General features: G+C 47.4%; 1 protein-coding gene across 1 annotated transcript; it reads right to left on the bottom strand.

Moving 5' to 3' along the window:
• Positions 1-9,302: 9,302 nt before the first annotated feature.
• On the bottom strand, positions 9,303-13,366 carry LOC123081059 (probable protein phosphatase 2C 38). The gene is made up of 4 exons (XM_044504026.1): positions 12,419-13,366; positions 11,836-12,203; positions 11,332-11,568; positions 9,303-10,149 (listed from the first exon to the last, which is right to left on the bottom strand). The coding sequence occupies exons 1-4, from the start codon at positions 12,738-12,740 to the stop codon at positions 9,916-9,918; spliced, it is 1,161 nt and encodes a 386-aa protein (XP_044359961.1). The 5' UTR covers positions 12,741-13,366; the 3' UTR covers positions 9,303-9,915.
• Between the last annotated feature and the right edge of the window lie 1,562 nt (positions 13,367-14,928).

The following is a 14,928-nucleotide window of genomic DNA, read 5'->3' on the forward strand; positions in this document are numbered from 1 at the left end:
TCCTGCCAATTGACAGTAAGCAGAGTGAGATGGTCAAACGTTTGTGCTGAATTGCATACATTACGTTGGAGTACTCTATAGCACTGGCTAGTCCTGGATAATTGGCAGGAAGATTCAGCCCTGTATAGCAGTGACAGTGTAATCTTAACTGAATCTTGCAGTATGTACTCCTGTCATTTTAACTGAATTTCTCTGAAAGCATAATTGCAGTGGCTTGCCCTGGGTATAACTATTTCTAGGTTTACCTTGGGTAGATGGCCCATGAATGCGGAAGAGATACTTACATTCATGCCGTGAGATCAACTTTTTTTCAGGTATAAACCATGGACAATTACCTGATTGATACAGTGCATTTTTCTTCAGAGTACTCCAGTGTATGTCCAGTGCATTTCTTTTCTTCTTTCATTGAGTAACATAAATTAGACCTATCATTGCGGATGAAAAAAAGCAGTAGCCAGCCCATCGAGCAGGGGTAGTGACGGAGGCGAACGGGGCGGAAACGCCGTCACCTGAGGCGGCAGACCCGTTCCCGTCGCTGGCGGCCGGCCCTCCGCCGCCGCTGGTAGCCGGCCTTTCGCCACCGCCGTGTCATGCCTCGAAGGGGGAGCCGATGGGTGGATCGCTCAGATCGCACGACCCAAGAGCCTCTTTGGCAGGGGTGTCGCGCAGAAGGGCGACAGAGGCGGGATCGCCCGATGACCACGGCTCCCCGGCGCTGCTTGAGATCGGACGGGGCCAAGGAAAATTCACGCAATGGCGTGTTCACTTCTGCGCCGAGACGGATCCTGGGAACTGGATTGAAGGCCGCGTCCGTTTTACTCCTCATTCGCGTTGGCTGGCTCTCTTCGATTTGGAGAATGACGTCGTTGCCGGCGACTACTTGCAGGACGGCGACTCGATCGAGGTAGGGCGTCGTTTCAAGATTGATGGATTTGACGTGCTGGTTGATGAATGTGTGCAGGTGGATCTTCGTCCGAAGAGACCGGAGCTGATTGATCTGACGGAAACGATGCTTCAAGGAAAACCGGGAGGGCGATTTTGGGCTCTTATTGACAGCGACGATGAAGATCAAGGGGAAGATCACAGCTTCTCACGTACTGAGGTGTGTCCACAGGGTACGGAACCGACGGAGACGCCGGCGCTCATAGGGGCACCAGATCATCTTCATTCGAATCCAAATGTCAAGCCGAAAATGAAGCCCTGGATCGGTCCAATTCCTAAGGTATTCCGCGAACCCGTCACTTTGTCAGACTTTTTGCCAGATTCTTGGACTCTTGTTACTCGAAAGAAGAAGAAAGGAAAGAAGAGTCGATCGTCATCGCCGCATAGGTCGCCGGTGGCGAGGTCGATGAGCGAGATTCGAACTGCCAGACGGGCCCGTTTGAATTCGCTATTGGGTCCTGAGACTGTGTTGGATGCGGAAACGGTCGTGGGCTCCCTAGCCTCGGGCGAGGCCCAGCTAGGAGTCCAAGCCTTGCCCGATCCAGCACGTACATGCGTGCATGTATCGTCACCGCCGCCTATCGTTGCTGCGTCTAGGGTTATCGATCCAGGATTCCCTACGCTGGGCGAGGGTCGCGCGAGGAGGATCTCTTGCACCGGCCGCATGGTTGGACGCGGGCCACCGCCCAGCAAGCGAGGGCCGCCACCCGTCGTTGGTGCCGCTGCTGCCACTGGTGCTGGGCGTGGCACTCCGCCCGTCGCTGCTGCGGGAGTTGCCGGGGGCGGCCGTGCCGTTCCCATCGCCAATAATGGCGGTGCTGCTGGACGTGGGGGGCTCATCCCGCAGGCGCAGCACACCGGAGCAGCTGCCGGCCGTGGTGCTCAACCACCCGCGCGAGGATCTCTGACGCATCCCCGGGCTATCGCAAGTCAGACTGAGGAAACGGTACAGCAGCCAGTAGCAAAGGTGCCGGCCCTTGGCAGGGGTCGCGGTGCTACCAATGGATGGGACGGTCAAGGGCGGGGTGGATACAATAGAGACGGTCCGAGGTACAACCGTTATGGACAGTGGGGAGACGACGGATATGAAGCATATGGTCCGGGGCTGCACCGTGGATCATCATCCGGTGGCGGCCACGGTTCCAACTGGCACACTGGGGACGGTCCGGGACATTTTCAAGGTCCACCCGGTGACTTTGTTGAGGGCGTATCCGGTCCCAATGACCGTTACCGGGGAGGCTATCGGCGGGGCGGGAGGGGCAGGCGTCCACCTCCACCACAACAGCCTCCACCTCCACCACACGTTGCAGACTCATCTACGGGAGCGGAGCTCGCCCACACAGCTAATACGGCAGCCGCTCCATCCTCGTTGCCCGCGGCTGCGGTGGATGCAGTCAAGGCGCTGGCAGCGGTCACCATTCCGGTAGCATCCGGTGCCGGTAAGATTGACAAAGGGACGGACAAATCTGAGGGAGAGAAACTTACAAAGTGGGCAATTAAGAAGAAAAAGCTGCCTTGCTATAGATGTGGTGAACCGGGTCATTTCGTGGCAGAGTGTAGGAATGAGCTTTGTGATTATTGCCTCCGCTCCCAGCATGTGACCGGGGAATGCCCTCTCCTTTCCGGTCCTAAGCCTGGCATTAACATTTTTGGGGTCTGCTATAAGGAGCTGATGTTTTTTGAGACACCGGAGGTGGATCCTCTACCACAGATGGTTGAGAGTTACTTCCCGGTAGTTATCAGAGTCACTAATGGACAGTTGACCGAGGCTCAGATCGTCAGACAGTTACGTGAGTTAGTGCCGGGTAATTATCAGTGGCATCTGGAGCAGTTAGAAGGTCAGTCTTATAAGGTTGACTTTCCCACTAAAGAGGATCAGATGCATTTTCTTAAGTGGGGTTTATGCAGAGTTACGAGCACAAACATTGTTATCGCTTTCGACGAGTGGAAGCAGGAGGAACCTGAGGGTACACCTTTGGAGAAGGTGTGGGTTCGTTTTTATGGCGTGCCACCTAAATATGTAAAACATTTTCTGATTGCTTGGAGTTTGGGTGGTCTGATTGGTAATACAGAAAAGGTTGACATGCCATTCACTCGCGCACAAAATGCTGCGAGGCTGTTGGTCAGTGTTGTGAGTGTTGAGCATATACCAGACGTGGTCAGATGGACACATGCTGGAGTCACTTATGTCTTAGAGCTTGAGATCGAGGATGCTGCAGTTTCCGAGGATGGGGATGGGACACAAGACATGGATACGACTGAGGGTGGCGGCGCACCCGGGAACCAGGAGAAGGGGGCCGATGATACACTGCCGGAGTCGGATAAGGGGCCTGATACACAGCCAGATAAGGTAGCCAGCTCTACCAAAGAGGCGCCCCCGTCCACTACTCCGATGAACACGCTTCGCTTTGGTTCATTTTCACCGGGGTCGGCTCCTAGCCGGTTATGGAGCACCAGGGTCGAGGCAGACGACCCGACAGAGCTTGAGCTGCCACCAGTGCCGAGTCTAGTCGGCGATGTGACGACTGCGGAGTCTACACCCGGGGCGCGGGTCGACCCTGATGGGTTGGCCGCGGGAGGGGCGCCTGGACAGGAGGTCTATAGCGTTCTTCCCACTTCGTCGTCTTCGGTCGAGTGGGGGGTGAGGTGCGGGAAGGAGCCCCGTGCTATAACCCCTCCACAGGACCGCACCATCCACAGTGGCGAGCCGGGGATGAGATGCGGGAAGGAGTCCCGTGTCGTAACCCCTCCGCAGTATTGCACCGAGCAGGGTGGCCGAGGGACAACGGTTTCCGTGGGTGATAAGGGGGACGGGATCAGTGAGCAGGCGTCTCCACGATCCTCCTCCCCCTTGCCACTTGCAGCGGAGGTTCACTCCACCACGCCCTACCCTCCTTCACCGATGATAAGGGAGGGGCATGGGAGTCCTGATCGCACCCCTCGCGAGAGGACCACGGAGGAGCTCATCGCTTTTGGTGGGATTGCGGATCCGGTGACGGCTGGCAGGCGTGCCAGCAACCGGATCCAGGGACAGCCGGGTGCGGACGACCTGCAGCTAGCGCGTGCCAAGAGGGCCGCCATGCTTCGTCATGCCGAGACTACTGCAGGTACGTCCTTTGATAAAAGTTGTTCCATTTTACACTTCTCTGAGAATGAAATAGTTGATAAGGCAAACGACTTAGGCATTTCTTTGGGATCAAATGAAACCGAGGTCGTCAAATCCATTAATGATCTTTTAGACTTGGAAGCGGAGAGGGCTTCTGAGATCATTCGTAATCTTGCCTCTATCCAACCTATGAATGACAATGACATGAATAATTTAGGAATTAATGATCTTGCAAATATATGTAATAATCTGTTGCCTAGTGTCGAGGCTGAGGATGAGGAGGATGTTGAGAACACAGATACGGTAGAGCCTCTCTTGATAGATGAGGCAGTGTTTGTCATAGATAATATTATCGTCCCGCAGGGTGTTGACGAGAAGCCCAAACGACCCTGGAAGAGGAAAATCTATCCTGCTTCGGCAGTACATAGAAGTGCTAGAGTTAAACTTAAGAAAAAATTTCATGATGACTTATGAAAGGACTCTTTTGGAATAGCAGAGGTCTAGCAGACTTGGCTAAACAAAGGTTCTTAGCAGAGACAACGTTAGAGCATCACTTAGATTTCGTTGCACTTTTGGAAACTGGAAGAGATAATTTCACATCCCAATTCCTTCAAACCCTCTCCAGTGGTATCGATTTTGACTGGCACATTCTACCTCCTAGAGGAAGATCCGGCGGGATTTTACTAGGAGTACAGTGTGAGACGTTAGAGGTGCTTAATGTGGTGCAGGGAGACTTTTCGGTTAAATTCAGGGTGAGATCAAAATTGGATGGGTTCCGATGGTCGCTAGTTGCGGTATATGGGGCAGCGCAACCTGAATTTAAACCTGATTTTCTTGCCGATTTAGTGCGGATTTGTGGAGATGAAAATCTGCCACTACTAGTCGGGGGTGATTTTAATATCATTCGGAGACGAGAAGAAAAGAATAATGACAAATTCGATGGACGTTGGTCTATGATGTTTAACATGATTATCGAGAGCCTCAATTTGAGAGAAATTGAGCTCACCGGTAGACAGTTTACATGGGCCAATTCGTTACCTGTTCCGACTTATGAAAAGCTGGATAGGGTACTTGCTAGTGTGGAGTGGGAACAAAAATATCCGTTGGTGTCGGTTCATGCGATGCAGAGAGCGATCTCGGATCATACACCACTCTTTTTAGATTCGGGAGAGGCTACCCATGTTGCAAACAAAAATACCTTCTCCTTCGAGCAAAGCTGGTTTGAGCGAGAAGGATTTATGGAGATGATTGCACGCGAATGGGTTAAGCCGGTTACGGGAAGGACACATGTCGAGAGATGGCAGAATAAGATTAGACACCTCCGACAATTTCTGAGAGGATGGGCCAGGAATGAGAGTGGGATCTATAAGAAGAAAAAAGAACGTCTAACTCAACTCATTGAGGCACTAGATGTAAAGGCTGAAACCACTCTTCTTTCTGTTAATGAGCATCGAACTAAGTCCGAGGCGGAGCAAGGCCTACGTGCTCTCCTGAGAGAGGAGGAACTCAAGTGGGCGTTGCGTGCGAAAACGCTTAAGGTTGTCCAAGGGGACGACAACACACAGTTCTTCCATATGGTTGCAAATGGTAAACATAGGAAGAAGAAGATCATTCAGCTTGAACAGGACGAGGGGACAATAGTGGGGCATGAAAATCTGAAAGCGTATATTTCCAACTATTATAAAAGCCTTTTTGGACCTCCGAATACTTCCACGGTGGCTCTTGATGAGTCTGTGATTGATGATATACCTCAGTTACAGGTAGCGGAGAACGATGTTCTCTCTGCACCGTTTACTGAAAAAGAAGTTCACCTGGCCAAAACTCAAATGAAGCCAAATAAAGCACCGGGACCAGATGGGTTTCCAGCTGAATTCTATAAGAAATGCTGGCATATCATTAAAGATGATCTTATGCCTATGTTTCACGATTTTTTTGATGGCCATTTGGAGTTGTTTCATCTCAACTTTGGTACGATAACGTTATTACCCAAGAAGAATGAGGCGGTCCGGATAGAACAATTCAGACTCATTTGCCTGCTGAATGTGAGTTTTAAAATTTTCACAAAGGTAGGAACCAATAGATTGACACAAATTGCTCACTCAGTGGTTCAACCTAGTCAGACAGCTTTCATGCCTGGACGACACATACTCGAAGGAGTGGTTGTCTTACATGAAACACTTCATGAGATTCACTCGAAGAAACTAGATGGGGTTATCTTAAAAGTGGATTTCGAGAAGGCTTATGATAAAGTAAAATGGCCTTTTCTTCAGCAGGCAATGCGCATGAAGGGTTTTAGTGAAACCTGGAGGCACCAGGTGGATACTCAAGTCCAGAAAGGTAGTGTCGGAATTAAGGTGAACGATGACATCGGTCACTACTTCCAGACGCATAAGGGGTTGAGACAAGGGGATTCCATGTCACCTCTTCTGTTCAATATTGTGGCAGATATGTTGGCCGTCATTATTGGCAGGGCCAAGCAACATGGCCATGTAGAGGGCCTAGTTCCTCATCTGGTTGATGGAGGGGTGTCCATTCTACAATATGCTGATGACACTATTCTTTTCATGGAACATGACATGGCTAAGGCACGTAACATGAAACTTATCTTATGTCTATTCGAACAATTGTCTGGCTTAAAAATCAATTTTCATAAGAGCGGGGTGTTCTGTTTTGGGAAGGCCAAAGACGAGGAACATACTTATAGACAATTGTTTGGATGCGAACTAGGTGCTTTACCATTCAGTTACTTGGGTATTCCGATTCATCACCGTAAACTATCCAATAAAGAATGGAAATGTATCGAAGAACGAATTGAAAAAAAACTCAGCTGCTGGAAGGGCAAGCTGATGTCATATGGAGGTCGACTAGTTTTGATTAACTCAGTACTGACCAGCATGCCAATGTTTTTACTTTCGTTCTTCGAAATTCCGAAAGGGGTCCGAAAGCGACTTGATTTCTTTAGATCTCGTTTCTTTTGGCAGTCTGATGAGGCCAAGAGGAAATACCGTCTCGCGCGATGGGATATCCTTTGTCGACCTAAAGACCAAGGAGGTCTCGGTATTGAGAACTTGGAGATTAAGAATAAATGCCTTATGAGCAAATGGTTGTACAGGTTAGAGACAGAACCGGAGGCATGTGGTCTCAAATACTGCGCAATAAGTATTTGCACTCGAAAACGCTAGCCCAGGCTACCATCAGACCGACTGATTCGCCGTTCTGGAAGGGACTTATGAGAACGAAGGATATGTTCTTTCGTAGGGTCAAATTCTTGGTTGGCAACGGGATGTCAACAAGATTTTGGGAGGATACGTGGTTAGGAGAGACACCTCTGGCCTTACAATATCCTACCCTTTACAATATTGTGCAACGTAAGGAAGATTACGTAGGTATCGTCCTTCAAACTATTCCCTTGAACATCCAGTTCAGACGTACGTTAGTAGGTGAGAGATGGACAGCCTGGATGCACTTGGTTCGGAGATTGATTGAAGTTCGACTCTCCGACATGCCGGACTCAACACAATGAAAGTTAACTAAAAATGGGATATTTACGGTGAAATCCTTTTATACGGATCTGATTAATTCTGGCCCCATCTCACGGTCACTTCATATATGGAAGGTTAAGGTTCCTTTGCGGATTAAAATTTTTATGTGGTTTGTCCACAAGCAAGTCATACTCACAAAGGACAACTTACTTAAGAGGCGATGGGTAGGTAACTCGCGGTGTTGTTTTTGTGCTCAAGATGAGACAATACAACATTTATTCATTGAATGCCCACTTGCCAAGTTACTTTGGAGAACGATTCATATAGCTTTTAATATCAACCCTCCAGTAGATATTGCGTCTTTGTTTGGGACGTGGTTAGCTGGGGTTGAACAGATCACGGCAGCTCGTGTTCGGATTGGAATATGTGCGTTACTATGGGCTATATGGAACTGCAGAAACGATATGATTTTTAACAGACAACACAACTTAACTTTTTTGCAGGTTATCTTCAGAGCTACAGCTTGGATCCGTACGTGGTCCTTACTCACTCCTATGGACTCGAGGGAGCCTTTGGTTACTGGGTGCAACCAATGGGAGATGGTGGCTCGGGTTATATTCAACCGGTTCGGATGGCGTTCGCATAACAGGATAGGAGTCTAGGGAGCTTGTCCTTATTATCACCGTATCGGTTGTCTTTGTCCACTTGTATTTTTCAGTTTTTGTGCTCTGTTTTGCTCCGTTTGCGAGCTGTAAGACATTTATGATGATACTTTCTGGATTTTTAATAAAAGGACCGCATGCATCATCATGATGCAGAGGCCGGGGGTATACCTCCATTTCCAAAAAAATAAAATCATTGTGCTATATGCAGGAGAACTTCTAATATTCTGTGTCATTGCCATATTTAGCCAAGAGTCCCCATTTCTTATATTCTGTGGGATGCAGTCATCTTTTACTCCAGTTCTTATAGTATTTGGAGTACATTGCCTGATGTTATACTGCTTGCAAGATTAGCATAGATTCAGAAATCCGGACTAAAAAAACAGTGATTTAATACTCCAATTCAATTCAATTCAATTTTCAATTTCAAGTTTCAAGTTCAATTTCAGCAGTAGAGGCGGGGGCTAAAAAAATCTAGTACTGGTTATTATATGATATATATTAACAGCGCAATAATTACTTGTAACTAGCTTGTCTTCAACTGATAGAAATGCACAGAGGGAACCTGAAATGGACTCATCATCACATCAATTCACTATTGTTTCTTCCGTTTTATATTAACGCTCCTCCAAATTCCTTGATTCTCATACCAGGAATCCAATCAACTAACGGCTCGGAGCCAAGAAACTGCACTTGGGTGCAACGGCAAACACACAAGAAACTGCCATTATCAAACACTAATAAAAAAGATTAGATGATCCCAAAGTGAGTGACAAAATCTTAGTATGACATCATCACTCGTTTGGACTGCAAATCCAATGCAACGCATGCAATGCAAGTTTAAAACGAATACAAATCATCACTCATTTGGACTGCAAATCCAATGCAACGCATACAATGCAAGTTTAAAACAAATACAAATCCTCACTCATTTGGACTGCAAATACAATGCAATGCATACAATGCAAGTTTAAAACGAATACAATCAACTAAAAACGGTACTTGGGTGACACGGCATTTCCTCTCAGAATCACGATTCATTTTTGCACATGACATAATGATCCTTTCTAATGTGTATAACCATGTATGTGGATTTCTATTTCGACAGACTGGAAATAAATACTGATGATTCAACAAGTTAAAAGTAGAATTTTTTTTTAGTCCTTGTCTTGGCAAAATGGACATATACTCTTTACAAAGTCCATGGCTAATGCTAATCCAACTCTGCCCCAACATCCACATTTCACACAGGTGCATCCAGCTTAAAGCTTAAAATACAATGGGGACCTCAAACAGAAAGCTGGACAGCTGCAAAATGAAGGAGAGGCCATGAGATGTAACAACAGCATCCGGCAATGTCTTAATCCCATGTTTCTTAAAATACTGCTCAAGTTCAGGTCCATCCACCCCGCGAAAAGAGAAACACCAGCTGATACCTGCAAATTATGCATTGCAGCTGCCAGCTTAGGTTTCTCCGAGCGAGCGAGCCAACAGAGGGTCATGTCATCACACCGATGACGCGGCGATCGAATCGAACAACGCCTCTCTCTCTCTCTCTCTCTCTCTCTCTCTCTCTCTATCTGTACATATTAGAAGTCAAAACAATACGGCTCCTCCACGCACCGCTCTACGCAGTGTCTGCATGTCGTGTGGAGAGCACCAGCAGCCCAAGATATGAACGATATATAGGAGGATATTTCCAGAAAGCATCAGTGATGGATGTTCAGCATTTCTGTGCAAACGTTGGCGTGCTGCCACCACCCCTTAGCGAAAGCAACGGCCCACCGTAGAGCCTCCTGCTGATAAGCGCGGGTTCCATGAATAATACCACAACAGTAATATCATCGTGGAAGTGCCTCCTGACCCCGCGGTCGATCTTCTTCAAGTCTGAGTATCTCATTTCTCTCTTCTTTGCCGCCTCCCGCAGAGCTGCTTTTATTAGTCGTCTCGCAATGCCCTGCAAAGATTTTCGTAAAAAATTAAGCATGCGACAACTTGACAGAAAGGAATTGCAGTTTGGTCCTTCTAAAACGCAACTTCACTTTGCTAAAAAATTTAGTTAAATTAAACAGGGTAGATCTCAAAGCAGAGTGCTTGATGACGTCCATGTGCACTCATCTCTTTAGGAGCATACGGTTGAATCGTACCAAATGGAACTCCAAAATAGCTATGAAAATTTCTACAACATTGACGCAAGCCACAATAATCTGCCATCTCATGGAACTTTATTTTTTTTAAATCAACTCGCATTGGGAAGAAATAAGAGAGAAAGAATTAGATGTAATTGTAGTTAAGCAGCGGAATTCGAATTGGCTTTGATTCATTACCAAAATTGCCTTTTTAGTTTTCTGGTGTGTAAAACGAATTTGGGTATAAATTTTATGACATACTATACGTGTATTGTATCAATGTCGTAGAATAATTCATAACTTTTTAGACCTCGATGTGAGCTAATTTTGCTCGTTCATCTAAAGGAGTGAGTGTGTCCAAATCACTCCCTGGGTGGCCATTGAGGCAATTTCATAAAATAAGGCACTCGGTGTAATCTATTTTTGGTCACATAGCAATAAAAAAGGGCAAGCCTAAAACAGGAATCTGTTTAATTGGATCTCTTCCGCTAAGCAAGCTTGGACCAGGCACATGTTCATGGAAGTCTTCATCAGTGCTGCGTGGTCCCTCTGGAAGGAGAGGAAGACTCACACAGATCATGGCTTAATAGATTCAAACAAGATTTTATTCTACCAAAGCAAAGCATCAAGTCAGAGCTAGAAGGTTTTGTCACTTGTCTAGTCCAAGGGGTGTCTTAGTCCCACATTCCATTAGTGTAATCTTTATTACTATTCTCCCTTACATCTTGCTCTGTTTTCGGGGTGGGGCAAAGCCCCACTCCCACCCCTGTACAATATGTAAACTTGTGATTTAATTAATACTCCCTCTGTCCCCCTGTACAATATGTAAACTTGTACTAAAGTTAGTACAAAGTTGTACTAAGCTTGAGACACTTATTTTTGGACGGAGGGAGTATATGACTGTAGGAACTTCTTCTACAGTCTTCAGGTTCCCCAAGAAAATAAACCTAAAACAGGAAGCATATTTCAGTACATTGCAAAAGAATAATACAAGAGGAAGTGTGGCTTACATTCCGAGGTGAACAGTGAACTATATCCACAGCTTCCTGATTGCTCAAGTGCTCCCATAGTCCATCTGACGCAAATATAACAAACTGATCTTCTGCACACAGTCTGTGTTCTTCAATGGATGGTTCCGGACAAAGAATTGGTTTATGGAAGGGCCCTGGAATACGGAACCGTGCCAGAAGAGGCTCGCGGTTAAACTCCGAACTTTTTAGGTAGGCGTCACCGATCGTTCTGGAAACCTGAACACAAAGCAGAGAAAAGCCAGAGCATGATGAGTTAATTATACAAGAAATGTTAAATGGCATTGATCTTGGGACTTTGTACAAATGGCGTGCTCTTGGCAGCATAAACTCATGAAATGGGGGCACAAATGGCGGCGTGCTCTTGGCAGCATTAATCCATGAAATGGGGCACAAATACAAATCCTTATCAAATGAACTCCTGGCCCAACTTAATTTTACACAGATGAAGTGATGCATAAAACAGAAGCCAGCAAAATGAAATACCTGAATAATGCCCTTCACGCGCCAAACATTGTGCTTGAGGACCACGATCCGCGGGTCGTCTGGGTGCATCTGTCTTAGCTCATCCCTTACCTCCTGAAAGCTCGCGTTATGCTCGGACGAGAGCTGAACAGCCCTAATGTCTTTGACGCCCCGCTCAAGTCTCCCGAGGACAGCACGAGAATCACCGGTGTTTGCTATGTAGAGGACCCCTTCGTTGATAATGCCAACCAAACAGCACGTACCGACCGAGGCGATCTGCGGCTTGATGAGCCACTGCTTCCTCACAAGGTTCAGAAACCCCTCCTCCGTGGCAGCGTAGGATCTGCGTATCACGTCGGCCGACACGGTTTGTTGTTCCGTCGCAAACTCTGCATCAAAGCAATCATAAATCGGTTGTGAGTATCATAGTAATGGACAGTGTGATTCATCTAGAACAAATTAAGAGTTGATCAACATCTAGGATGAGGTAGCACCACATTATAAGATGAATCAATTTCAACATCTAGGATGAGGTACCTAATCCATCCTTAATAAGATCATTGTGTGACTTGCCTTAGTTAAAGATGCAGCATAGACTACTTACTCTTTAGGTGGTGGAAGAGGTTATCGGCGACGAAGCGGGCGGTCTCGGGCCCGCCGTGGCCGTCGTAGACGCCGACGAAGGTGGCGCAGGGCCCGTCGGCGGCGACGAGGGGCCCGGCCTCGAGCTGGCTGGCGTCCTCGAGCAGCTGGTTGGCCTGCACGACGGCCATGGAGAAGTCGCCGCAGGCGTGGCGGCCGGCGTCCCTGTACCAGAGCAGGCCCTCCCTGGTGCCGCCGCCCCCGGCGGCGACGACCTGCGCGCCGTCGGGCAGCGAGGGCTTGAAGCAGGGGCGCACGATGCGCATCATGGTCTGCCCCACCATGAGCTGCTCTGTTCCTCGGGGGACTATGGATCGGAGGACGGCGGCGGGGATCGGTGGGCAAGATCCGGCGGGGAGGGGGAGGTCCGGACCGGGTTGACCCGATTGAGAAGCAACCTACTCTGCTCTGAAGGGAGGGGGAGGGGGAGGGGAAGGGGAAGGGGAATAGAAGAATAAAAATCCCAGCTTGGGTCGGGTGTTGGTGAGGGCAGGGTCGGAGGTAGCTGAGGTAGGAGGCTACGGGAATCCACGGGATGGTCCTGGTCGGCCGGCGAGGAAGCTGGGGGGTCCGGCTCCAGCTCCGGCGCATGGAAAGGAAGCGGGGAGAAATCCGCTTGGACGGACGGTAGCTGGTGGAAGCTGAATCTTCTTCTTCTTGTTGCTGTTCAAGCAAGGGCAAGGGGGCTGCGGGGGAGAGGAGGAAGAAGGGGTCTGAGGAGGAGGATGCTTCGCGGGGGCTGAGAAGAAGGGAAGCCCATGTGAGGGAGGGACGGACGACCTTTCTCCACTGCTTCTTCTCTTCTCCTTGTCTCTCTCGCTCTCTTCTCTTCTCTTCTCTTCTGCAGTGAGTTTGTGGATAGAAAAGTAAGGGAGAAAGAAAGCTCCTGCCCACAGGAAAGAAAGAGGAGAACAGAGTGAGTCAGACACAGGATGGTGCCTTTGTTTGGTCTCTGTCCCCCTCCTCTCTCCTGCACTGCACTTCTTGATCATTTTCAACAACAACAACAATATATATATATATATATATGCACTCCAAAATTATTGTTTATATACCTACAGAGTATAAGTATATATTCTCCTTCCTTCCTTCCTTCCTTCCTTTCTTCTAAGAAGAGGAGCATCTTACTAGTACTTCCATCCATCTGTTGTGTTGTCAGATAAAATAAAATACTAACTAGATTGCTGCAATCTTAATTTATTGTCAAAGGACGGCCTAGCCTGTCCTTTGGATCTGTTTGTATCTCCCCTTGGTTTCAACATCAAATTTAACGCCCAAATACACCTAGATGTTTCTTTCCTTTTTCTTTTCTTTCACAAAATACTCTCATCCGTATGTTATGGATTTTAGTGATCTAAACACGCTTATATTAGTTTACGGAGCCCAAGCTAATTTTGAAAAGAAAAAAAATATCTACTCCCTTCTATCTATATTACTTGTTGCTGATTTAGTACAACTAGGAAGTACTACATTTGTCACGCCTTAATTAGCTATTGCGTAGTCGCTGTCAGCTTATCTTTTCGTCTGCATACAAAAATTATCGCTCAGAGTTACCATTAATTAAGAGTCTTTTTACGGTACCCTGGTACTCCCCAAGGCCTATGTGGAGTACCAACTAAATCCGGCCGTTAATATTGGAGGGCATTAGAGACATTTTACAGTTGACACGGTGGTTTGATTACCCTAATCCAATCAATTTGTGTCTACGGCGCCGCCTCAGCGCCCGAATCAGCCGCCGCCATCTCAGTTTCTAAGATCACGTCGCCTTTGTTATAGATGAATTTGCCGGCGCGGTTGAAATCAAAACGATCTCCTTTGTTGTAAACGAATCTGCCGGCGTTACTGAAATCAAATGGGCCGCCCCTGTAATTTGCTGATCATAAATTCCCCCATGTCCATATTCAATCAACAGTATTGATTGACGGTAAACTAACGTGATTCAGAAATCCTTGTTGGACCGTTCATGCCTGCATGATTTTGTGTTTCTCTTGGCCAAGGGAAGAAGGACCATACGTTGGTGCATGATCGAAGAACTCGCTGGTGCATGATCGAAGGTGCATAAGTTGGAGCATGATCAAAGAACTCGCTGTAGCTGACTGCCGAAGTAGCATCATACTAGTCATCAAACTTTGGATCTGAGTCTAGCTCTTGTACATGACGAATATACCCTCAGAATTAAGGTACTCCCTCGTATTTGGCTGCAGTACTCCTTGATGCTTACAATGGAGTACCATTTAAGCACGCCCGTTGGATTTGAACAAATGGATGGCTCATATTAAACTCGGGGTACTGTAAAAGAACTCTTAATTAATTGTCAAACTTGGTGAGTAACGTCTTGTCTCATCTTGATTTGTTTATTTATGGATGGTGTCTTGCTCCCTAGCTTCTTCTAGAAACAAAGCGATCCAGGTGAAGCTGATTTCAAGAGCTCCCTCTTTTGTTGCTACCTACTACTACTCCAGCAATTTACAA

This window comes from Triticum aestivum, chromosome 3D, assembly GCF_018294505.1.
Source record: "Triticum aestivum cultivar Chinese Spring chromosome 3D, IWGSC CS RefSeq v2.1, whole genome shotgun sequence".
Lineage (NCBI taxonomy): Eukaryota > Viridiplantae > Streptophyta > Magnoliopsida > Poales > Poaceae > Triticum > Triticum aestivum.

Excerpts from the sequence above, each read along its gene's own strand:
- LOC123081059 (XM_044504026.1), bottom strand. The coding sequence starts at position 12,740 with ATGGTGGGGCAGACCATGATGCGCATCGTGCGCCCCTGCTTCAAGCCC. Across the intron at positions 12,204-12,418 it reads CCTCTTCCACCACCTAAAGA|AGTTTGCGACGGAACAACAA; the intron begins GTAAGTAGTCTA and ends GCTTTGATGCAG. Across the intron at positions 10,150-11,331 it reads TTCACTGTTCACCTCGGAAT|GGCATTGCGAGACGACTAAT; the intron begins GTAAGCCACACT and ends AAATCTTTGCAG.